This window comes from Oncorhynchus mykiss, chromosome 9 (assembly GCF_057628025.1).
Source record: "Oncorhynchus mykiss isolate SJ-2025 chromosome 9, ASM5762802v1, whole genome shotgun sequence".
NCBI lineage: Eukaryota > Metazoa > Chordata > Actinopteri > Salmoniformes > Salmonidae > Oncorhynchus > Oncorhynchus mykiss.
The window spans coordinates 21,302,434-21,328,562 of NC_143030.1; the positions used below are offsets into that span (position 1 = coordinate 21,302,434).

Genomic DNA, 26,129 nt, shown 5'->3' on the forward strand with positions numbered 1-26,129 from the left:
GCTCTTTCACCACCAGGGGTGCAGAGGAGGAGTGGAAGAAGAAAGGGCTGAGGAGCTTCTCCATCTCCTCTCCAGCAGAGGGCAGCTAGGAACAGTGAGAACTCTGTGGAATGAGAGCCAGTGAGAATGATGGGAGATAGGGAGAGAGAGGGAGCGAGAGCAAGAGACGGAGAGGAATGAAGATTTCCAAATGAAACAATACTGAAAACAGAATTTTCATAAAGACAGTTCCCAACATTACACAGTCCATATATTCACTATAAACATTAAATAGATAGAAATACACTCTTACCCATATGATGGTTGTCTTCTTGCTGTCAGCTCGTGATCAATCTCCAGGCAGTAGCTAGGTGACAGAAGGTTGGGGAGGGGGCATCTGGGCAGCAGGTCCCCTGATACATCCGCCTGACTGTCTCTCCCCTGCCTTCTCCATTGGCTGGTGCCAGTTGGTCAAACACTCTGGGCTGGGCTCTGCAGCAGCGATCATCATTCAGTCTTGGGAGTCCCTGCAGTCCCTAGCTCCATCCATGTTAAGTATTTTCTTTCCCCATCCCTGAAGACATACAGGGCTACTGGCAAAGTTTGGGGAATTTCCAGGTAATTCATTTACCACAGGGTTATTCACTCTATAAATCAATGTCTCGTGAATTTCCTTATTCTGCTAGTTTGTATATCAAGCCTTGCAGTTTTGTCCAAGTGATCTTGTTTAAAGTTAGGCCTAATACAAAAATATGGTTATGTACAGGAGGAAGAAGGCGTGTTCCTGTCTTTTGTTTTGAAAATCTTGTTTTCAGTGAGACGGTATTAACTCAGTCAAAGTTACATTTCTTGTTAAACCCTCCCTTTGTACTACAATATTTCTGTGCTCCTATCCCAAATGTGATGGCATCTCACAGTTTGAATGAACCAAAGTGCATAGTGAGAGTGGTCGGGGCAGCCCTCGTCAACAGTGAGTGTTGACGAGGGATGATGGGTGTCCCCCAGAGATCATACTACTAGTATCCTTTCATTTCCCCTCATCGCAGGGTTAAAATACCCCCACTGCACACCCTGAGACCCCTTTTAAACAAAAAAGGAAAAATAATTCTGCCTGCACACGGTCCAATTGAATGCAATGGTAGATTTGAGGTCAATGTCATTTGTATGTAAGGTTTTACAAAATCTTAAATTTCCTTTATTCTCAACCACTCCTCGCGGGTTTGTCCATCTTTGTTTCGTTTACATGTTCAAGGAGCAAAAAAAAAAGGTACTCCATATTTTTACTCCAGGAGACTTCTCTATTAAAGCGATGATATTGTTGTTTCCTTTATGCATGTTCTAAGTACCAAAAACTCCTGCTGTTTCTGCTTTTTGATTCAGTTTTCTCCTCCACGAACAGAAACACTTAGTCCTTGAGTTACAATACAGGCAGGGAAAAAAAAGGAAAAAAAAGACAATCTTTGATTTTTCGCCTGCACTCCTTGATGATCAGTCAGTTACAAAAGAGCCACATCCACTAAAGGGTCACATTGTGATGTCCTTCTTCCTTCCCACCAAAACAACACAGGCCACTGAATGTCCATTTTGCAGAAGCGCACTTGCAAAACCCTGCCCTTACCCACTATCCACCCTAACCCAAAAAAAACTGCACCCACAGAAATCCGTGTGTTTTGTAAACAACCAAAACTCCAGTAAGGAATAGTAAAGAGTCTTGTTCTTTATTTTTTCATAGTAATATTGTTTTTGTACGAACAGGATTTCAGAGGCAGTGTGTTCAACTGTAGCCTTCCCGAGTTCTTCCTCTTTTGTGTAAAAAAAAGAAAAGAGTAAAGAACTCGCCGACCTCTTCAATCTTAGATTTTTTGTTTTTTTTAGATTCCATTTTTAGACATTTTGTGGAGGAAAAAAATCCCGTATCACTTTTTTTTTTTTTTTTTTTTACTTTTTGGGGAATACATTCAATGTTTTCTTAAGAAAGAAATAACAAACGCACTTCACATGGCGGTAATGCAACAAAAACTAAATTAAGGGATAAAAAAAAAAAAAAATAGCAGTGCTCATCATAGTCCAAATACTTTTTTTTTTTTTTACTGATTATTCATGTATGTATTTTCATTTATATTCCTAAAAAAGAAACGTCATCATCAACAATAGCAATGAATAAGTAACAAGAATATGCTAACATTTTGTGCACCATCCTGTACATGGACAGTGTGATGCTAATTGTTTTGAGCAGAATCTGAAACCGCACACCTTTCACACGCAAGTTAAAGAGAACTGACAAGGCAACGTGATCACATCCCAGGAAAACTAAACTGGACTAACCTTCCAATCAATCATCATCCCCAGACTAAACCTGAAATATTAGGATATATGATTGACATACACGGGCTATACAGAGCACTTAACATAACCATAACACACTCAAAAAGTAAATGTCTCAATGGCCATTGAACATTCCCTCCATCCCATTCACACTTTCAGAGTTCTTAGGCACAAATGTGCATGCATGCATGCGCACACACACACACACGCTCAGAGGCTGTGGCTGAGAGAAGACAGCGGGGAGGGGCACTGCTCCATCAGCCCGTACCCCAAAACACCCCAGAAACAAGTGGTGCTTTAACAACATATGAAGGAGCGCAAAGCCATAATCCTCCTCTACAAACGTCTGTATTTCTATTACGTTTCTCTGGGGATGAAGAGCTGGTGAGAGAAAGGATGTGTTGTGCCATTGCCCCCTCTGTCACACACACAATCATACACACGTACATACAAAGAAAGTCCCTCTGTACAAGAGGACACGTCTACTCATGGAAAAAACATCCATTCTTATTTGAACAAAATGACATAATGGCCTGGTATGTGTTCAAACATCTTGGTAAGCAATGGAGAAAACATAACAGACATTTGAAACATACTAGTCTGCACAATGCACACACACACACGCATACATACACTGAAATATTAATCTCTAACCCCATTTGTTTTTCTATTTTTTTATCTTAGTTTTTTTTAACACAAGTGCAAATCTTCAAGTTTTTTTAATGTATTTTTTTGTAATAGCTTTACTTTTCATATAAATGTATTGTAAAAAAAAAAACAACAGTGTTTGTCTTTCAAGAAAGGATTTGTTTTTCTGATAAGGTTTCAAAATAAAAAAAGGTCCCCTCTATCTTTGAGTTCCCCCTCCCAGTGAATCTATCCCACCAACCTTACACCTCACCTTACCCTTCCAGTTCAGATTTTCACGTGTATACGTACAGCATCTTGTGTAGATTCAATACACACACACCGTACGTACACTGACAACAAAAACCCTATTCAAATCCCCTCTTAATAATAAAGTGCATTAGTTCAGTTTAAGGTGCTTAGTCTTATAAGTGCCAAGGGATACCCATCATTCCTCTTTCCCCCACCACATCACGCTCCCTACTCAAGTGAACGATTGAAAGCAGGGGAGCCTTTCTCTTTTCAAGGGCAGGGAGATACAATCCTCTCCTCCCTCTCCCCATACAAGTTCTCCCCCCTTCTCTCTCTACCCGCCATTATCTTCATCCCCCTCTCCCCCCCCCCTCCCTCTCTCCTCCTCTCTGTTCCCCATTCCCCTCCCTCTTTCTACCCCATCCTCATCCCTCTTTCTCTCCCATCCTCCTCTCTTTCTCTCCCCCATCCCCCCTCCCTTCAAGCAGTGCACATTCGTCATCAGATTTGTCTGATTAGTAGACAGAAGGCCTCAGGTAGTAGCTATTGCCGCTGATCAGATCTGGATCAGTAATCTTCCACCATCTCCATCTCATTCAGGCTCAGACGCTCGCCCGCGTTGTGGTATGAGTACCCTGCAGTCAGGGGGGGAGAGAGATGGAGGGAAAGAGAAAAGTAGGAGGATGGAAAAGGAGAGGGAAGATAGATGGATGTGGGAACGCATAGAGCAGTTCAATCAGTTAGAGCTATGAACAGCCTCCCAGCAGCCAATGAGAACATCCATCAGGTATGCAGTTTCCATGAGTTGGGTGGCCACAGGTCATATTCAGGTACATGTAAGGAAGTAATAAGTACACTATGTAACAGGTGTCAATAGGCTGAAGAGGCCAGTCCTACCTAAGATGCTGGGGTCAGAGTGCAGCACCACAGGCTGTTTTTTCTTCTTCATGGCCCCCTGGGTGTCGTACAGCCCTCCCTTCCCCATCTGGGCGGCCTGGAACATGGACTGCAGGGTGCTGGGGCTCACTCCCCGCATGGAGTCCTGGAGACAGATAGGAGGAGGAGTTATGAGGGATCCACTAAGGTGAGTGTCACGCATAGCAGGGAGACTTGTGAGAAACAAGTCTTACCGGCAGAGGGAAGTTGCTCATGGCCAGCCCTGCTACTTCCTTTGATAGCTGGGTGAAGAAGAGAGGACAGGGCGAACGGCAGATCATAATATGAACCAAGGCATCCTGAAAGCTATAAGTTCTCACACACACACACACACACACACACACGCACCTGCTGCTGCTGCCGCTGCAGGTTCTGTTTCTGTTTGGCACGGCGCTCCAGGAAGTGCTTGGCGAACTCTTTGGCTTCCATGGTGTCTCCCAGGTAGGAGCGGATAAAGTCATGGACCTCGTAGGGAGACTCCACCTCCTTCAGGTACGCCACGATGGTGGACACTGGACACACATGGTGATAAGATAAGCATAGATCCCATGGGGACAAGACAGACAGAAGAGAGGGAATGGAAAGCCTCAAATCTGGAAAGATGGGAGGGAAAAAAAACTTAAAAACGCTATAGACAAGGGCCCGGTTTCCCAAAACATCTTAACCAATGTTCCCTATAAGCTCTGTGCGGGTGCGCAGTAGCCCCGAGACTCCCGCGCAGCTCTCCCGGGACGAGAAACACAGTATCAACCCATGGAGAGAAGCACGAGATCGAACTTCAACTTTCTCGAGTTTTCCCTGCAAGTTAACACAATCAACGTTTCCCTTCACTGTGGCAATTGTGATCGAATCAAGGCAATATAAGCCACTTTCAATGCAACATACCGAAACAAAAAAACTAACTACGCAAGAGATTCTGTTGTAGGCAGAACGCATCAAAGTAGGATTCTGTTGCACTGACACGCTCAACACAGACCGGTGCGGCATAACCAATCAGAGCTGTAGTAGGAATATGAGCAGTCGTGAGTAGGTACGCTTGTTTTGAGATCAAAGCAAGAGGTGATTGTAGCCACGTGTGCACATTTATTTCATATCCTTTGCTAGTTAGTGAGTTATTAGCCCAGTTATAGATCCTTTGTAATCAGTAAAAGGGGAGTGATTGCTTCCTACAAGAGCACAAAACGTGTACATTTCTAGACATCTTTGTCTTAAACGGGCAGTGTTGTATTTTGACACAGGCTTGATTAAGCTGCCAATAGGCAGCAGGTAGCATCATTTGTCTCACTATCTGTAATAACGGCATGGGAATAATAATGCATTTTCATTTTGCAATGTGGTTTCTTGCATCAAACAACATTTTCAGTCACTTCTGAAGGGCAAGTGGATAAAAAATTAATATCAAGCCCCGCATGTTTTTTTCACAAGTCTCATGGAATGTAGGCCTACATTAAACTCCGCACATTGGCTGCTACTATAGGCGGAATGAAAGAACAGCTACCGACCAGTGTTAAAACTACATTTAAAGCAGGTACAGCCTCAGTGTTCACAGTAAACGTGCGCTAGAAGTTGCACAGAATTTTCACAACATTCAAGTTTGTGCCCTGCAGACCTGAAATTTGCTGTGCCGAAACAAATTAAAGGATACATTGATCTTAAGGCTAAGTTTGTTTTTAGAACCGACGGAAGAGCATCTTTACATTTCCGAGCCGTTTCCCAAAACAGTCTTTATTAATGTTACACTTGAAATCGCTCGTAATCTAACGCCTACCTCAGACCACTTATAGAACAGCTAAGTGTATCTTTAGATAACCGTTTGCCCTGCCGCGTCACTAAACATAGAATGAAAATGTTTGTCCCTCTGTAACCGCTGAAAATGTAATATTTCTCAACATAAATAGCCTAAAAAGTTTGCAATATTATAAACAAGCGAAGCAAGGAAACCTTTTTTTTTAAGTAAAAACCAAAAACCAATTCATATTATAGGAATATAAGGCTAAATATTGACATCACTTTCATGTACAGTACCAGTCAAAAGTTTGGATACCCCTACTCATTCAAGAGTTTCTTTATTTTTCAGGGGAAGAACGACAGATTTGTATCTTGTCAGCTCGGGAATTCGATCTTGCAACCTTTCGGTTACTAGTCCAACGCATTCTCTCAACCAGCTTCACAAGGAATTAATTTCGAACAGTCTTGAAGGAGTTCCCACATATGCAGAGCACTTGTTGATGCTTTTCCTTCACTCTGTAGTCCAACTCATCCCAAACCATCTCAAATGGGTTGTAGTCAGGTGATTGTGGAGGCCAGGTCATCTGATGCAGCACACCATCACGCTACTGATTGGTCAAATAGCCCTTATACAGCCTGGAGGTATGTTGGGTCATAGTCCCTCTATCATTTGTTTTTCAACAGGACAAAGTGTAAACCAGATGGGATGGCGTATTGCTGCAGAATGCTGTGGCAGCCATCCAGGTAAAGTGTGTCTTGAATTTTAAATAAAATCACAGACAGCGTCACCAGCAAAGCACCCCCACACCACCTCCTCCATGCGCCATAGTCGGAACCACACATGCGGAGAGCATCCGTTCACCTACTCGGCGTCTCACTAAGACACGGCAGTTAGAACCAAAAATATCACATTTGGACTCATCAGACCAAAGGACATATTTCCACCAGTCTAATGTCCATTGCTCATATTTCTTGGCAAAAGCAAGTCTTTTCATCTTATTGTTGTCCTTTAGTAGTGGTTTCTTTGCAGCAATTTGACCATGAATGCCTGATTCACGCAGTTCTCTTGATTCTCCTCTGAACAGTTGATGTTGAGATGTTTCTGTTACTTGGACTCCGTGAAACATTTATTTGGGCTGCAATCTGAGGGTGGTAATTCTAACAACACCAACAACATCTCAGATGGAGTTCAGGGTGTTAAATTGGAGTGCCTATTGTCCGGATCTCTGGCAGTCTCCATGGGGGTACCACAGGGTTCAATTCTCGGGCGGACTCTCTTCTCTGTATATATCAACGATGTCACTAGCGTCCCACCTCGTCAACAGCCAGTGAAAGTGCAGGGCGCCAAATTCAAAACAACAGAAATCCCATAATAAAATTCCTCAAACACACAAGTATTTTACACCATTTTAAAGATACACTTGTTGTAAATACAGCCACAGTGTCCGATTTCAAAAAGGCTTTACGACGAAAGCACACCAAACGATTATGTTAGGTCAGAGCCAAGTCACAGAAAAACACAGCCATTTTCCCAGCCAACGAGAAGAGTCACAAAAAGCAGAAATAGAGATAAAATGAAACCTTTGATGATCTTCATCAGATGACACTCATAGGACTTCATGTTACACAATACATGTATGTTTTGTTCGGTAAAGTTCATATTTATATCCAAAAATCTGAGTTTACATTGGCGAGTTATGTTCAGTAGTTCCAAAACATCTGGTAATTTTGCAGAGAGCCACATCAATTTACAGAAAAACATGGCTAAAATATACAACTGTTATGCATGGAATTTTAGATCCACTTCCCCTTAATGTAACCGCTGTGTCAGATTTCAAAAAACTTTATGGAAAAAGCAAACCATGCAATAATCTGAGTACAGTGCTCAGACAACAAATCAAGCCAAACAGATATCCGCCATGTTAGAGTCAACAGAAGTCAGAAATAGCATTATAAATATTCACTTACCTTTGATGATCTTCATCAGAATGCACTCCCAGGAATCCCAGTTCCACAATAAATGTTTGTTTTGTTCGATAATGTCCATCATTTATGTCCAAATACCTCCTTTTTGTTCGCGCGTTTAGCCCAGTATTCCAAATTCATGACGATCACTAGGAGCAGACGAAAAGTCAAAAAGGTCCGCTACAGTCCGTAGAAACATGTCAAAGGATTGATTGTATACATCTTTAGGATGTTTTTAACATAAATCTTCAATAATGTTCCCAACCGGAGAATTCCTTTGTCTTCAGAATTGCAATGGAACGCAAGCTAACTCTCACGTGAACGAGCGTGGCCAGCTCGTGCCTCTCTGGCAGACCTCTGACTCATTCCCCTCTCATTCGCCCCAACTTCACAGTAGACGCATCAAACAAGGTTCCAAAGACCGTTGCCACCTAGTGGAAGCTATAGGAAGTGCAATATGACCCCATAGACACTGTTTATTCGATGGGCCAAGAGTTGAAAAACTACAAACCTCAGATTTCCCACTTCCTGGTTGGATTTTTTCTCAGGTTTTTACCTGCCATATGAGTTCAGTTATACTCACAGACATCATTCAAACAGTTTTAGAAATGTCAGAATTTGTCTATCCAAATCTAATTATATGCATATTCTAGCTTTTATGGCTGAGTAGCAGGCAGTTTAATTTGGGCACGCTTTTCAATCAAAATTCCCAATGCTGCCCCCTACCCTAGAGAAGTTAACAAACCTCCAAACGAGCTTCAATGCCATACAACATTCCTTCTGTTTTCTCCAACTGCTCTTAAACGCTAGTAAAACAAAATGCATGCTTTTCAACCAATCGCTGCCCGCACCCGCCCGCCCAGCATAACTACTCTGGACGGTTCTGACCTAGAATATGTGGACAACTACAAATACCTAGGTGTCTGGCGACCTGTATGCTGCGACCTGTATGCTCTTGTAGGCTGGCCCTTGCTACATATTCGTCGCCAGACCCACTGGCTCCAGGTCATCTATAAGTCTTTGCTAGGTAAAGCTCCACCTTATCAGCTCACTGGTCACCATAACACCCAACCGTAGCACGCGCTCCAGCAGGTATCTCTCACTGGTCATCCACAAAGCCAACACCTCCTTTGGCCGCCTTTCCTTCCAGTTCTCTGCTGCCAATGACGGGAAATAATTGCGGATGTATTATTTTTTTTTTTTAAATACTTGAAGTCGGAGACTTATATCTCCCTCACCAACTTTAAACATCAGCTATCTGAGCAGCTAACCAATCGCTGCAGTTGAACACAGCCCATCTGTAAATAGCCATCCAATCTACCTACCCCATCCCCATATTGTTTTTATTTACTGTTTTGCACACCAGTATTTCTACTTCCACATCATCTGCACATCTATCAGTCAAGTGTTCATTTGCTAAATTGTAATTACTTCGCTACAATGGCCTATTTATTGCCTTACACGCCCTTTGCACACACTGTATATAGACTTTTATTCTATTGTGTTATTGATTGTACGTTTGTTTATTCCATGTGCAACTCTGTTGTTTTTGTCGGACTGCTTTGCTTTATCTTGGCCAGGTCGCATTTGTAAATGAGAACGTGTTCTCAACTGGCCTACCTGGTTAAATATATATATTTTAAATAGACTGTCGTTTCTCTTTGCTTATTTGAGCTGTTCTTGCCATAACATAGCCCTATTTGGTAAAAGACCAAGTCCATCTTCTGTATACCAACCCTACCTTGTCACAACTTCTGATTGGCTCAAACGGATTAAGAAGGAAAGAAATTCCACAAATAAACTGTTAAACAAGGCACACCTGTTAATTGAAATGCATTCCAGGTGACTAACTCATGAAGCTGGTTTAGAGAATGCCAAGGGTGTGCAAAGCTGTCATCAAGGCAAGGGGAGACTACTTTGAACAATCCCAAATATCAAATATATTTTTATTTGTTTAACACTTTTTAGGTTACCACGTGTTATTTCATAGTTTTATGTATTTAACTATTATACCACAATGTAGAAAATAGTAAAAATAAAGAAAAACCTTGGAATAAGTAGGTGTGTCCAAACTTTGACTGGTACGGATTGTGCAATCGATAGACCTACAGTTGAAGTCAGAAGTTTACATACACCTTAGCCAAATACATTTAAACTCAGTTTTCACAATTCCTGACATGTAATCCTCGTAAAAATTCCCTGTTTTAGGTCAATTAGGATCACCACTTTATTTTAAGAACGTGAAATGTCAGAATAATAGTAGAGAAAGTTATTTATTTCAGCTTATAGTTTTTTCATCACATTCCCAGTGGGTCAGAAGTTTACATACACTAAATTAGTACTCGATAGCATTGCCTTTAAATCGTTTAACTTGGGTCAAACGTTTTGGGCAGCCTTCCCACAATAATTCACCCAACTTATCACCCATTCCTCCTGCCGAGCTGGTGTAACAGACAGGTTTGTAGGCCTCCTTGACCGCAGACGTTTTTTCAGTTCTGCCCACAAGATTTCTATAGGATTGAGGTCAGGGCTTTGTGATGGCCACTCCAATACCTTGACTTTGTTGTCCTTAAGCCATTTTGCCACAACTTTGGAAGTATGCTTGGGGTCATTGTCCATTTGGAAGACCCATTTGCGACCAAGCTTTAACTGATATCTTGAGATGTTGCTTCAATATAGCCACATAATTTTATTTCCTCATGATAACATCTATTTTGTGATGTGCACCAGTCCCTCCTGCAGCAAGGCACCCCCACAACATGACGCTGCCACCCCCATGCATCACGGTTAAGATGGTGTTCTTTGTCTTGCAATTCTCCCCATTTTCCCTCCAAACATAACGATGGTCATTATGGCCAAACAGTTCTATTTTTGTTTCATCAGACCAGAGGACTTTTCTCCAAAAAGTACAATCTTTGTCCCCATGTGCAGTTGCAAACCGTCTGGCTTTTTTATGGCGGTTTTGGAGCAGTGGCTTCTTCCTTGCCTTTCAGGTTAAGTCGATATAGGACTCGTTTTACTGTGGATATAGATACTTTTTCCTCCAGCATCTTCACAAGGTCATTTGCTGTTATTCTGGGATTGATTTGCACTTTTCGCACCAAAGTACGTTCATCTCAAGGAGACAGAACACATCACCTTCCTGAGATGTATGACGGCTGTGCGGTCCCATGGTGTTTATACTTGTGTACTATTGTTTAAACAGATGAAAGTGGTACCTTAAGGCATTTGGAAATTGCTCCCACGGAAGAACCAGACTTGTGGAGGTCTTGGCTGATTTCCCCATGATGTCAAGCAAAAAGGCACTGAGTTTGAAGGTAGGACTTGAAATACATCCACAGGTACACCTCCAATGGACTCAAATGATGTCATTGGCCTATAAGAAGCTTCTAAAGCCATGACATAATTTTCTGTGATTTTCCAAGCTGTTTAAAAGGCACAGTCAACTTAGTGTATGCAAACTTCTGACCCACTGGAATTGTGATACAGTGAATTACAGTGAATTATAATAGAAATAGTTGGTAAACAATTGTTGGAAAAATGTATTTTGTCATGCAAAGTAAATGTTTTAACCGACTTGCCAAAACTATAGTTTGTTCACAAGAAATTTGTGGAGTGATTGTAAAATTAGTTTTAATGACTCCAACCTAAGTGTATGTAAACTTCCGACTTCAACTGTACCTAGTATTAAGCCATTAGGCTACATCTGAGCCACTTCAATATTTGTATCTTTTAGGACAAAATTATGATCATTTCACTGTAGCCTAACCAATAACCCGAAGGTCAACATATTAGGTCTATGGCAATGTCGCTTAACTTGCTTCTTCATGTTTATTTATTGCAATTATTTTAACTTCTCTAGGGTAGGGTGCAGCATTTGGAATTTTGGATGAAAAGTATGCCCAAATTAAACTGCCTTCTACTCAGGCCTAGAAGATAGGATATGCATATAATTAGTAGATTTGGAGAGAAAACACTCTAAAGTTTCCAAAACTGTTAAAATAATGTCTGCGTATAACAGAACTGATTTGGCAGGCGAAAACCTGAGAAAAATCCATTCAGGAAGTAGGCTTTTTTTTTGTTTGTGTAATTTTCTATTCAATGCGATTACAGTATCCATTGACTTAGGACTCAAATTGCAGATCCTATATGCCTTCCACTATATGTCAACAGTCTTTAGAAATTGTTTCAGGCTTGTATTCTGAAAAATGAGGGAGTAAGAGCAGTCGGAATGAGTGGACCCTGCCGTGTCACAGATCTTTTTCATGCGCGCGACCGAGAGAGTGCCTTTCTTGTTTACCTTTTATATTGACGATGTTGTTGTCCGGTTGAAATATTATCGATTATTTAGGCTAAAAACAACCTGAGGATTGAATATAAACATCGTTTGACATGTTTCTATGAACTTTACGGATACAATTTGGATTATTGTCTGCCTGTTGTGTCTGCGTTTGAGCCTGTGGATTACTGAAGAAAACTCGAACAAAACTGAGGTTTTCAGATATAAAGAGAGACTTTATCAAACAAAAGGAACATTTATTGAATAAATGAATGTCTTCTGAGTGCAAACATATGAAGATCAAAGGTAAGTGATTAATTTTATCTCAATTTCTGACTTGTGTAAGTAACTCTTCTACTTGGCTGGCTACTGTTTATAATGATTTGTCTGCTGGGCTATGTTCTCAAATAATTGTAAGGTATGCTTTCACCGTAAAGCATTTTTGAAATATGACATAGTGGTTGGATTCACAAGAAGTTAATCTTTAAACCTATGTAGAATAGTTGTATCTTTTCTGAATTTTTATAATTACTATTTCTGTATTTGAATTTGGCGCTCTGCAATCTCACTGGATGTTGGCCAGGTGGGACGCTAGAGAGGTTAATTGGTTTAATAATTTAATTGTACTTGAAGCTCAATTCCTGCCTTCCATTAGGCTACAATGATTTGTTGAGCAATTACGAAAACCGTTGTCATCCTGTCCTAATTTTTAGGTCACGTTGATATTTTCTATAGTTTACACATACTGAGGAAATGCAGAACTTACATAAACATTGCATGCAAAATAGCACAAGACACTTATGATTGCATCATGGCAAACATTAAAAACACAATAGGCTACAGAACACTTCTCTCGAAGGGAAAATGTACTGAGTAACATTTTTTTTCTTCTTTTCAAGATGACTTTGAGAAGCCATAAATCATTTAAGAGCTAGAGCGAGCTCTTCAGCCTATATTCTGGAATATTTTTCAGCACAGGACAGCTCCTGTAACAACACAGTTAACTTTCACTTTGTAACAAGCGCACTGTGTGGCGTTTGGGGAAAACAGGTGCGATGTCGTCGACCGTTATTTACACGATGCATCGTTCAAAACTCTCGGAAGCCTACTTTCGATCGCTCATCGGGAAACCGAGCCCAGGGTGGGGGATTGAGTGATATAGGAGGAGCGCTGAACTATTGATTGTTCTATAGGGACAGCGGGTGTGGAGAAGGAAGCAAGTTAATATCCAGAGAGAGGAACTCTGACAAACAGCATAGACTACCGTCCAGTGGAGAGGAGGTGTTGTTGGCTTGGGTGTTGAGGGCATGCAGCATCTGTTCACACCAGGTGGTGAACCCATCCTGAGGCGTCTTCATGCCCTGCAGCAGCTTCAGCAGCTTGTCCTCCTCATCCGTACGCTGCTTCCTACAGCTCAGCATATACTGCTCACTACAGAGAGGGAAGAGAGGGACACAAGACACAGAAAAGGGAGAGGTTTAACATTTAAATATACAGACACATTTACAGACACCTGGACACACACTCAACATGTACTGCTCACTGCAGTGAGAGGGAAAGAGGTACAGGTTAAATTAACACTTTACACAATAAGGGCGGGTACCCCTTGGACTAAAAAGCATTTTCAATAGAGAATCTCCACTGAGCAACCCTTATGAAAACACACCAATACCATTTACTGTTCATAGGGACAGGTGAGTGAAAGTTTTACACTCAAAACCCACACCTAATATGAAGCTAGTATAGACAGGCAGAACACAAAACATTAGGAACACCTCGAGTTGCACTCCCTTTTGCCCTCAGAACAGCCTCCATTTGTCAGGGCATGGACTCTACAAGGTATTAAAAGTGTTCCTCAGGGATGCTGGCCCATGTTGTCTCCAATGCTTCCCACAGTTGTGTCAAGTTGGCTCAATGTCCTTTGGGTGGTGGACCATTCTTGACACAAACAGGAAACTGGTGAGTGTGGGAAAAACCCAGCAGTTTTGCAGTTCTTGACACACTCAAACTGGTGCGCCATACCCCGTTCAAAGGCACTTAAAATAAGTATTTTCACCCTCTGAATGGCACACACACACAATCCATGTCTCAAACCTTAAAAATCCTTCTTTAACCTGTCTCCTCCCCTTCATCTACACTGATTAAAGTGGATTTAACAAGTGCCATCAATAAGGGATCATAGCTTTCACCTGGATTCACCTGGTCAGTCTATGTCATGGAAAGAACAGGTGTTCTTAATATTTCGTACAGTCTGTGTCTGTTGTCAGTACCTGAGTGAGGGGCTGCTGCGGCTGTTCTTCAGTCCCTGCATGCTGCTACTTCTGGTCTGGTTCTTCACTGCCTCGTCCCACAGACCCATGCCGCCCCCAGCCTTACCCTCCATCCCCCCTCCGCCTCCCCACAGGCTGCCCGTGACAGCACCTCCGTCCCCCCACTGACCCATGGAGGAACCCCCCATTGACAGGCCTTGGTGCTGAGGAGAGAAAAGAGACGGAACATCAATATTAGAACAGAGTGTGTAGGAAACCAACAGAAAAGCATAAAATGTAATACACTAATGCTTTGTATCGTGTCTACAAGAATTTTCACTGCCACTCACTGTGAGTGCTATGTGGGAGTGTCAGGACTCGGTCTCATTTTCCCTCATTTGTGGATGACGTGTCTGTGCTCACACAGTCCCTCCCTTGCTATTTGAATAGGCTTTCTTAGGCAGAGTGAACATGGGTAATCCCATCAATTCTGAAGAACACGTACCTGTGTGTGTATGCTATTACGTATGCTATTTTGCCATCTGTGTGTGTGTCTGTGTGTGTGTTTAGTAACTACTTACACGTTCTCTCTGCTGCTGCTGGGCTCTCTGCTGCTGTTTAAGAAGCCTCTCTGCCTCCTGCATGTCAAGCAGACTGAGGCCCTTGGCCCCTGACTTGTTGAGACCCCCAGTGCCCCAGCCAGACCCCACCCCGGAGCCTGAGCCCTGCTGGGGGGCCTGCTGGAGCAGCTTCATGATCAGCTCCTGCTGCTGGCGACACTGGAGGAAGACACACACAGTATGACGATATGGTACAACATAAGATGGAAACACACACACACACGTCAGATACACACAGCCAACACTCGCCGAGACAACAAACTACCGCCCAATTACAATTGCCCTTTGTGAGATAAATAAAGCTAGATAAAGTAATTATCCTCCTCCGTCTCACTCACCTGTTTGCGTCTGAAGATCTCCTCCTCCTCCCTCCTCTTCTGCTCCTCCTGCTGCCTCCTCTTCTCTTCCCTCCTCTTGCGCTGTTCCTCCTCCTCGCGCTTTGCCCTGAGTTCAGCTTCTCTCCTCTCCTGCTGGAGCTGCCCAGGGGTCAGGGGACAAAGGTCATGGGGGTCAGGGTGGAACACAGATTGTTTTGTTTTCAAAGAACAAGTTCAAAATGAAAAAGGGGCAAAAGGGATGTTTTGGACTGTACTGTCCTTATGGGTTCTACTCTACTAGACAGAGTTTCCATTTTGACAAGCGCTACTAGATTCCCACAGCCAGAGGGCGCCAGCACTCACCTTCTGAAGCTGTTCGAGAGTTGGACCCTGAGTTGAAGAATTCATTGTTAAGTCCCATAAACTGGCTTCACCGCCTGATTGGACAGAAGAGAGTGTTGCAGTCATTCCACACTATAGTGTAGCATATATACTAGAGGTCGATCGATTATAATTTTTCAACACCGATACCGATTATTGAAGGACCAAAAAAAGCCGATACCGATTAATCGGCCAAGATATATATATATATATATATATATATATATATATATATATATATAATGACAATAACAACAATACTGAATGAACAATATTTTAACTTCATATAATATATAAATAAAAGCTATTTAGTCTCAAATAAATAATGAAACATGTTAAATTTGGTTAAAATAATACAAAAACAGTGTTGGAGAAGAAAGTAAAAGTACAATATGTGCCATGTAAAAAAACATTAAAGTTCCTTGCTCAGAACATATGAAAGCTGGTGGTTCAATATTCCTAGTTAAGAAGTTTTAGGTTGTAGTTAATTATAGGAATTATGACGCGTCGACTATTTCTCTCTATTCCATTTGTATTTCATATACATTGACTATTGGATGTTCTTATAGGCCCTTTAGTATTGCCAGGCTAATCTCAGGAGTTGATGGGCTTGAAGACATAAACAGCGCTGTGCTACAAGCATTGCTAAGACCTCCGGCAAATGCAGTAAAGTGCGGTTTGAATGAATGCTTACGAGCCTGCTGCTGCCTACCACCGCTCAGACTGCTCTATCAAATATCAAATCATAGCCTTAATTATAATAAACAAACAGAAATACAAGCCTTTAGTCATTAATATGGTCAAAACCGGAAACTATCATTTCGAGAAAAAAAAATGTTTATTCGGTCAGTGAAATACAGAACCGTTCCGTATGTTATCTAACGGGTGGCATCCCTAAGTCTAAATATTGCCGTTACATTGCACAACTTTCAATGTTATGTCATAATTATGTACAATTCTGGCAAATTAATTACGGTCTTTGTTAGGAAGAAACAGTTTGCAACGAGCCAGCTGGCCCAAACTGCTGCATATACCCTGACTCTACCTGCACTGAACGCAAGTGAAGTGACACAATTCCCCTAGTTAATATTGCCTGCTAACATGAATTTATTTGAACTAAATATGCAGGTTTAAAAATATATACTTCTGTGTATTGATTTTAAGGAAGGCATTGATGTTTATGGTTAGGTACATTGGTGAAACGATTGTGCTTTTTTCGCGAATGCGCTTTTGTTAAATCCACACCCGTTTGACGAAGTTGAAGTAGGCTGTGATTCGATGATAAATTAACAGGCACCGCATTGATTATATGCAACGCAGGACAAGCTAGTTAACCTGGTAATATCATCAACCATGTGTAGTTAACTAGTGATTATGTGAAGATTGATTGTTTTTTTAAAGATAAGTTTAATGCTAGCTAGCAACTTAGCTTGGCTCCTTGCAGCCACAAGGTCCTTTTGAAGCTGCACTCATGTAACAGGTGGTCAGCCTGCCACGCAGTTTCCTCGTGGATTGCAATGTAATCGTCCATAATCGGCATCCAAAAAGGCTGATTGTTATGAAAAGTTGAAATTGGCCCTAATTAAATTGGCCATGCTGATTTAAAAATCGGTCGACCTCTAATATATACGTGTGTGTGTGTGTGTGTGTGTACCTGATTGCTGTGAAGCTGAGGTATGCATGTCCCACATGGACCCTGTATCTGGCACTGACATCGACCTGTTCACCGAAGGCAAAATACCCTGCTCTCCGCACCTAGGACAGAAAAGCAAGAGACTTATAAGACATGGAAACTAGAAAAATAAAGAGAAAAGATGGGGGAGACATTCCTGTGCGCATAGGTCAACACAGCTCTCGCTCAATCATTTTCACTTTTTTTGTTGTTGTTGTTTCTTAGTTTCAAATTCCATCTTCCACACAAATTCATGTGTAATTCACACCTGCTGATGAGCTGGAATAGCTGCTGCTGCTGCTGGAGCTGTTGATAGAGAACTGCTGCTGCCTGCTCCTGCTGCTTCTTCAGACGGTCCTGATCCATGCTACCCTGAGAGGAAAAGGTAAGGAGCACACAGGATAAACACAGGGGCAGTCACACACACGTAGGAGCTGCAACAGTAAATCTCATACAACAACATAACTAGAGCAAACCCTACAATTCTACACACACATGCACTAGAACTGGCTTCCAGGTTCCACAGTTGAGTTTGAGGGCACTAGAGCATTGAGAACGCATGACTAAGTCACTTTGGAGAAAAGCGTCTGCTGAAGGGCTTAGATTATTACTATAACAGCACTGCTCTAAAAATAAACAAGCAACTCATTCAAGGCAATAAACCTTCACTACTCTACATTCCACACTCCATAAAACACAACAACATTGTGTTTCCCATCCAGCAAACTCCACATACACACCACCCCCCACACACACCCCTATCCACAGCTCTTTCACTCACAGCAGACCCCCGGGGCGGTAGAGGCTGAGGGCGTGGCGGTGGAGGTCTCACCAGCAGGGGCGGCGGGGAGGGCCCGGGGGCGAAAGGCACGCGTCCCCACATCTTGATGACGTCACCCAGCGGCTGGAAGCCCTCGTCACAGCCCCTCTTCACCAGCAGAGACATGGAGAAGTAGCCCGCCTGGAACCACTCGCACATCTCCAGAGTGGTGAATGGACCTGGGGGGAGAGTAGAGGGAGGGGGGAGACGTAACAAAAAAAGAAAGTGAACGAAAGATGAAGGAGGGGAAAAAAGAGGGCGAGACAGAGGATGATGTGAGGAGAAATAGGCTGAGAAGAGGTAGCAGAGTTGAGAGGTGCAACTTGTTGCCTAGGTATGTGCCATTTCCTGTGTGTGTGGTTTTGTACGTGTCCATGTGATTGTGTGTCTGCCCACATGTAGACCTATGCATCTCTGTGTGTGTGTACCCTGGATCTCTGCCTGGGGGTCCTTATAGAACCACTTCATGGCAGCGTCGTGAGAGAGGGGCAGGGCGGAGGCTGTGTTTCTGCTCTCCTGCAGTGTCTGAGTGAAACTCTCCTCCTCCAGAGACGTGTCCTGCAGGGACGCCACCATCTTCTCTGCCTCCTGCACGGAGGAAGACACACAGGATGGTTCATTAAACATCGACAACACTTATCTGGGCTGTGCTCTTACCAAAGGTTCTTCCAAAACGACTAGCACCTTAACCAGAAATATTACTATGTACTGAGACTAGAGTGTTTCAGGCCAACTGTCTTACACCAAACCAAGAGGAGATTCTCAATTAGCATTTTAGTCCAGAGCTAGGCTTAAAATGTGTCCAGGAAACCAGACCCAATATTGTTCGTACCTGTTGCAGGTGCTTCATGCCCTCGTCGTCCTCGGTGTCACCCCCCGGTGGCAGGGAGAGATGGTTAGCAGCAGAGGAGGAGGGAGGGGGTGAAGGCAGACTGGAGGTGGTGCTGGGGCTCTGTTGGGTGGTGGAGGACCCTGCTGGAGAGCCCTCGAGAACTGCAACAAAATCAGAGCATGTCGGTGAAGAGCACTTGATGTGCTCACGGTTTATATATGCATCTGTATGGTTTTGGTTTTTTCATGTACTGCTATAATATATGTACATGTTACTTCATTTACATTTCATTAGAGATAGTCTTATGACTGTCTCTATCACAGTGTGTATATAGTACCTTCACTTGGCATCTTGCTCGCCTTGACAAGGACAGGAACAGGGACAGGGTGGCTGTTGGCCATCTGAGAGGCCTCCAGCTCAGCCACGGTGAGGGACAGCTGGGGCATGGGGGGGTTGAGAGCCAGAGCTGGAGGGGCAGAGAGGGGGCCAGGGGGAGAGGAGGAGGAGGAAGAGGGACTGGTACCAGCGGATTCCTTTACATCGACTGGAGAGAGAGAAAAAGTTCAGTAAATATAATGTTGTTTTTAAAAATGTATATTTTCAGAAAGAATAGACATTAATATGTAAAAACAATCGTAAACCTTGATACCATGAGGCGATTGAGGTAAAGATATAAATTAAAAAGTCAATTAAGGTAAGAAAAAGCGCAGTTCCCCTCACCTCTCTGTCCTCCATTCATGATCCTCTTCATGTCAGAAAGACTCTCCCCCCCTTCTTCCTCCTCTTCTATTCCCTGGAAGTCCAATTCATCCTCCTTTCCTCCCTTCCGACGGGGAGAAAGAGAGAGAAGACACGGAGAGAGAGTTACGATTTTCTAAACAATCATTAGGTGTCAATGACCAACTGAATTCAGAGAATAACTAGATGACTGAGAGACAGAAAGAAGGGCATATTTATAGACAACAACCTAGCACGCACGCACTTAACACACACTACCTTGGATATGGGTAGGAAGGCTCCGGAAGCGTCGAAGGTGCCCATCTCTCCTTCTTCATCAGTGCACCACTCAGGCAGTCCGTCTCTGTCGTCCTCTAACCCCTCGCTGCCGGCCCGCCTGCGACCCCCGCCGAAGTCAAACTCAAACTTCCTGCGACGCCCCTCAACCTGACCGTCGTGCTCCCGCCAGCCTGCTGACTTTGGACCGCCATCTGGGAGAAAGAGGAGGGAGAGAAATAGACAGAGAGGGGGGGGGGGGGGGTGATCCATGAGCGATACAATCAGCAACATCAACATTTTTCTCTTACAGCTAAACTGACATGAAAAATAATGAACTTTGCATAGAACTTCCTACCATCTAATCTCCGTGCTCCGGCCAGTCTCCAGCTGCCCCCGGGGTCGGCCCCCTCCTCCTCGTCCTCCTCCTGCTCCTCTCGGAGGCTACGCCAGTTCTCACTGTCCGACCGTGTGTAGTCCTTCCTCGGTACCCCAGGCACAGGGACACCAGTCGCCTCCTCGAAGCCAACACGTACCCCCTCCCTGGCACGCACAGGCTTCTCAAAACGCCTCTCGCCCCTGGGGAATGAGGGAGGGAGACAAGGGGGGAAAGAGAGGTCAGGAAGTCATTCCTTTTCCATTCCGGGGACCACCAAATCACCATCAAAAGCTCGATGACCACCATTGGCCAAGTTCTGGATATATATTTTTTTATTATTAAATATCTTGAGGGTCAAATTGAGTCCATTTTAGCAGTGAATGTAATACATTAAAGGCCTATTATTATTAAATAATTTGCATTGTGAAAAGTAAAATTCCTTATAATACCATTAATACTCCCAACTGTTATTACATTGTTTAAAACATTTTCTTTTTTTGGACCACCCGAGGTACCCTAGCAGATGGTTCACAGGTTGGAAACTACTAGTCTCCGGTGTTTAATTACAAATATTTTTCGTTCACATCCTCAAGCCTAACTAATTCAGACTTAAAAGCAATAATGTGTTTTTTACCTGTCGTCCCAGCTCTGGCTGCGGTGGATCTCTCTGGCTCCACGGCCGAAGCCTACCTCTCCCTCCTCAATACTTCTTTGGTAGAATCCTCCACTCTCGCCTCGACCTCGCCCTGGAAAAAGAACACACACAATGGAAATCACACAAACATTCCAAATGTAACTTCCTCCACTGCACCAGACACACAAGATTCACAAGCAAACAATGCTGTTTAAGTACATAAGTACTAGTGCATTCAGAAAGTATTCAGATCCCTTGACTTTTTCAACATTTTGTTACGTTACAGCTTTATTTTAAAACGGATTAAATCGGTTTTTTTTGCTTCAACAATCTACACACAATACCCCATAATAACAAAGCAAAGACAGGCTTATAGAAATGTTTGCAAATGTATTTACATTTTTTTTTACCTGAAATATCACATTTGCAGACCCTTTCCTCAGTACTTTGTTGAAGCACCTTTGGCAGCGATCAAAGCCTCGAGTCTTCTTGAGTATGACGCAACAAGCTTGGCACACCAGTATTTGGGGAGTTTCTCCCATTCTTCTCTGCAAATCCTCTCAAGCTCTGTCAGGTTGCATGGGTGCACAGCTATTTCCAGGTCTCTCCAGAGATGTTTGATTGGGTTAAAGACTAGGCTCTGGCTGCCCCACAAAAATATTCAGAGCTTTGTTCCGAAGCCACTCCGGCTTTGTCTTGGCTGTGTGCTTAGGGTCGTTGTCCTGTTGGAAGGTGAACTTTCGCACCAGTCTAAGGTCCTGAGCAGGTTTTCATCAAGGATCTCTGTACTTTGCTCCATTCATCTTTCCCTCGGTCCTGATTAGTCTCCCACTCCCTGTTGCTGAAAAATATCCCCACAGCATGATGCTGCCACCACCATGCTTCACCGTAGGGATGGTGCCAGGTTTCCTCCAGACGTGACGCATGGCATTCAGGCCAAAAAGTTCAATCTTGATTTCATCAGACCAGAGAATCTCGTTTCGCATGGTCTGAGTCCTTTAGGTGCCTTTTGGCAAACTCATAGCGGGCTGTCATGTGCCTTCTACTGAGACATGGCTTCCATCTTGCCACTCTACCATAAAGGCCTGATTGGTGGCGTGCTGCAGAGATGTTTGTCCTTCTGGAAGGTTCTCACATCTCCACACGGGGAACTCCAGAGCTCTGTCAGAGTGACCATCGGGTTCTTGGTCAACTCGCTGACCAAGGCCCTTCTCCCCAGATTGCTCAGGTTGGCCGGGCGACCAGCTCTAGGATGAGTCTTGGTGGTTCCAAACTTCTTCCATTTAAGAACGATGGAGGCCACTGTGTTCTTGGGGACCTTCAATTCTATAGACATTTTTGCTCTACGGACAATTCCTTTGACGTCATGGCTTGGTTTTTGCTCTGACATGCACGGTCAACTGTGGGACCTTACATAGACAGGTTTGTGCCTTTCCAAGTCATGTCCTATCAAGGATCTCAAGGATGATCAATGGAAACAGGATCCACTTGTGTTAAAGGGTCTGAATACTTGCATATGTTGTTTCTTTTTAATACATTTTTCAGAAATTCTAAAAAACTGTTTTCAGTTTGTAATTATGAGGTATTGTGTGTAGATTGATGAGGATTTTTTATTTAATCAATTTTAGAATAGGGCTGTAATGTAACAAAACAAGGAAAAAGTCAAGGGCTCTGAACACTTTCCGAATGCACTGGAAGTACTGTGCATTTAACAAGGTTACATAAGCAAGGCAGTCTAAGACAGGTGTGTCCTGACAAATGGACTATTTGGACAGGGCCAAGAGGAATCACAGATATCAGATGAGGTCACACAAGCAAAAGTCTGGCTTTTCCGTTCCTGAAATTGTTATGGCTTGAGCTCATTCCTCCTGTGATCATGTGTTCTGGGTAAAAGTTGCCCTTAGGCACAGATCTAGGATTAGCTTACCCTCCTGTGCTTCTACATCAGCATTGCTTGCTGTTTGGGGTTTTAGGCTGGGTTTCTGTTTAAGCACATTGTGACATCTGCTGATGTAAAAAGGGCTTTATAATTACATTTGATTGATAAATCCTAACCTTAATCATTAGTGGCAAAACGCAGAACTGCTCTTCGATCAGTGTCTAGGGGGCAATTATTGATATTGTGTCTCACCTCTGCCTCCTCCTCGCGTGGTGCCTCTGCCTCGGGCCACGCCCGCTGGGGCAACTCCCACTCCTTTACCCATGAGCCTCAGCACAGCCACACTGTTCACAGACATTGAGAAGTTCCTCTGGTTGGAGAGAATGAAAGAATGTCAGCAGAATGTCAGTTGGGTGTGATCAAGTTCTCTCTCAGACGGAGATAAAAATAGATTTGTGTGTTTAGCGCTTGTATGGCCAGCAGTTTGAGACAGGTGTGTGTGTGTGTGTCCAACCTGCTCCTCCTCAGTGAGAGGCTCCAGTGCCAGCGGCTGCATGGGCTCATCTTGCAGAATAGACGCAAACTCCTTATCCTGCATGTCCTCCGGGGCCTGGACACAACAAGAGAACACAAAAGCAACACAATGTAAACAAACGACTTAATATGGGGACGTCTACAACACAAAACACTTTAGAAATAGAAGTAGTAGCAGCAGTAGAGGTAGTAGCAGAAGTAGAAGTAGTAGCAACAGTAGAGGTAGTAGCAGCAGTAGAGGTAGTAGCAGAAGTAGTAGCAGCAGTAGAGGTAGTAGCAGAAGTAGTAGCAGAAGTAGAAGTAGTAGCAGCAGTAGAGGTAGAAGCAGAAGTAGTAGCAGCAGTAGAGGTAGAAGCAGAAGTAGTAGCAGCAGTAGAGGTAGTAGCAGAAGTAGAAGTAGTAGCAACAGTAGAGGTAGTAGCAGCAGTAGAGGTAGTAGCAGAAGTAGTAACAGCAGTAGAGGTAGTAGCAGAAGTAGTAGCTGCAGTAGAGGTAGGAGCAGAAGTAGTAGCTGCAGTAGAGGTAGAAGCAGAAGCAACAGTAGAGGTAGAAGCAACAGTAGAAGCAACAGTAGATGTAGAAGCAACAGTAGAAGTAGTAGCAGAAGTAGAGGTAGTAGCAGAAGTAGTAGCAGCAGTAGAGGTAGTAGCAGAAGTAGTAGCAGCAGTAGTAGCAGCAGTAGAGGTAGTAGCAGAAGTAGTAGCAGCAATAGAGGTAGTAGCAGTATTAGAGGTAGTAGCAGAAGTAGTAGCAGCAGTAGAAGGAAAGTAAGTAGCAGTAGTAGAGTTAGTAGCAGTAGAAGAAGTAGTAGCAGCAGTAGAAGTAGCAGCAGTAGCAGTAGTAGAAGTAGTAGCAGAAGTAGTAGCAGCAGTAGAAGGAAAGTAAGTAGCAGTAGTAGAGGTAGTAGCAGTAGTAGAGGTAGTAGCAGAAGTAGAAGTAGTAGCAGAAGTAGTAGCAGCAGTAGAGGTAGTAGCAGAAGTAGTAGCAGCAGTAGAGGTAGTAGCAGAAGTAGTAACAGCATTAGAGGTAGTAGCAGAAGTAGTAACAGCAGTAGAGGTAGTAGCAGAAGTAGTAGCAGCAGTAGAGGTAGCAGTAGAGGTAGCAGCAGTAGTAGTAGTAGCAGCAGTAGAGGTAGTAGCAGAAGTAGTAGTAGCAGAAGTAGTAGCAGTAGTAGAGGTAGTAGCAGAAGTAGTAGCAGCAGTAGAGGTAGTAGCAGTATTAAGGGTAGTAGCAGAAGTAGTAGCAGCAGCAGAAGTAGTAGCAGCAGTAGCAGTAGTAGAGTAGTAGCAGGAGTAGAGGTAGTAGCAGGAGTAGTAGCCGCAATAGAAGAAGTAGCAGTTGTAGTAGTAGCAGCAGCAGAAGTAGTAGAAGTAGTAGCAGTAGTAGAGTAGTAGCAGTAGTAGCAGCAGCAGTAGTAAAGGTAGTAGCAGAAGTAGCAGCAGAAGTAGTAGCAGAAGTAGTAGCAGCAGAAGAGGTAGTAGCAGAAGTAGCAGGAGCAGTAGAGGTAGTAGCAGCAGTAGAGGTAGTAGCAGTAGAGGTAGTAGCAGAAGTAGTAGCAGCAGTATGGGTAGTAGCAGCAGTAGAGGTAGTAGCAGAAGTAGAGGTAGTAGCAGCAGTAGAGGTAGTAGCAGAAGTAGAGGTAGTAGCAGTATTACAGGTAGCAGCAGTAGAGGTAGTAGCAGCAGCAGAGGTAGTAGCAGCAGTAGAGGTAGTAGCAGAAGTAGTAGCAGTAGTAGAGGTAGTAGCAGTAGTAGAAGTAGAAGTAGTAGCAGAAGTAGTAGCCGTAGTAGCAGTAGTAGTAGCAGCAGCAGAAGTAGTAGAAGTAGTAGCAGTAGCAGCAAAAGTAGTAGCAGTAGTAGTAGTAGCAGCAGCAGTAGTAAAGGTAGTATCAGAAGTAGTAGCAGCAGTAGAGGTAGTAGCAGAAGTAGTAGCAGCAGAAGTAGTAGTTGCAGTAGAAGTAGTAGCAGAAGTAGTAGCAGTCAGTAGCAGCAAAAATAGTAGCAGTAGCAGCAAAAGTAGGTAGTAGTAGTAGCAGTAGTAGAAGTAGTAGCAGAAGTAGTAGCCGCAATAGAAGTAGTAGCAGTAGTAGTAGCAGCAGCAGAAGTAGTAGAAGTAGTAGCAGTAGCAGCAAAAGTAGTAGCAGTAGTAGTAGTAGCAGCAGCAGTAGTAAAAGTAGTATCAGAAGTAGTAGCAGCAGTAGAGGTAGTAGCAGAAGTAGTAGCAGCAGTAGAAGTAGTAGCAGTAGTAGTAGTAGCAGTAGTAGTAGTAGCAGAAGCAGTAGCAGAAGTAGTAGAAGTAGTAGCAGTAGTAGTAGTAGCAGAAGCAGTAGCAGAAGTAGTAGCAGCAGTAGAAGTAGCAGTAGTAGTAGCAGCAGAAGAAGTAGTAGCAGAAGTAGAGGTAGTAGCAGAAGTAGAGGTAGTAGCAGAAGTAGAGGTAGTAGCAGAAGTAGTAGCAGAGGTAGTAGTAGAAGTAGTAGCAGAGGTAGTAGCAGAAGTAGAAGAAGTAGCAGAAGTAGTAGCAGAGGTAGTAGTAGAAGTAGTAGCAGAGGTAGTAGCAGAAGTAGAAGAAGTAGCAGAAGTAGCAGCAATAGAAGTAGTAGCAGCAGTAGCAGCAGCAGTAGCAGCAGTAGTAGCAGTAGTAGCAGCAGTAGTAGCAGCAGCAGTAGTAGCAGCAGTAGAAGTAGTAGTAGCAGTAGTAGCAGCAGTAGTAGCAGCAGCAGTAGTAGCAG

General features: G+C 43.4%; 1 protein-coding gene across 4 annotated transcripts in view; it reads right to left on the reverse strand.

Moving 5' to 3' along the window:
* Positions 1–1,943: 1,943 nt before the first annotated feature.
* LOC110531653 (GRB10-interacting GYF protein 1) overlaps positions 1,944–26,129 on the reverse strand; it is a 34,123-nt gene continuing 9,937 nt past the window's right edge. For 3 of the 4 annotated variants that reach the window (XM_021614966.3, XM_021614965.3, XM_090183716.1), the window contains 21 exons: positions 23,382–23,477; positions 23,120–23,237; positions 20,989–21,100; positions 20,334–20,554; positions 19,979–20,190; positions 19,703–19,805; positions 19,320–19,526; positions 18,983–19,143; positions 18,579–18,738; positions 18,112–18,329; positions 17,599–17,702; positions 17,313–17,413; positions 15,641–15,714; positions 15,299–15,436; positions 14,922–15,119; positions 14,362–14,564; positions 13,356–13,522; positions 4,468–4,631; positions 4,314–4,361; positions 4,081–4,225; positions 1,944–3,818 (listed from right to left, as the gene is read on the reverse strand). In XM_021614966.3, coding sequence (XP_021470641.2) covers positions 3,751–3,818; positions 4,081–4,225; positions 4,314–4,361; positions 4,468–4,631; positions 13,356–13,522; positions 14,362–14,564; positions 14,922–15,119; positions 15,299–15,436; positions 15,641–15,714; positions 17,313–17,413; positions 17,599–17,702; positions 18,112–18,329; positions 18,579–18,738; positions 18,983–19,143; positions 19,320–19,526; positions 19,703–19,805; positions 19,979–20,190; positions 20,334–20,554; positions 20,989–21,100; positions 23,120–23,237; positions 23,382–23,477 — 3,018 coding nt within the window. In that variant the 3' untranslated portion in view covers positions 1,944–3,750. The remainder of the gene's footprint in view (positions 3,819–4,080; positions 4,226–4,313; positions 4,362–4,467; positions 4,632–13,355; positions 13,523–14,361; positions 14,565–14,921; positions 15,120–15,298; positions 15,437–15,640; positions 15,715–17,312; positions 17,414–17,598; positions 17,703–18,111; positions 18,330–18,578; positions 18,739–18,982; positions 19,144–19,319; positions 19,527–19,702; positions 19,806–19,978; positions 20,191–20,333; positions 20,555–20,988; positions 21,101–23,119; positions 23,238–23,381; positions 23,478–26,129) is intronic. The other variant, XM_021614968.3, reaches the window with a different exon arrangement.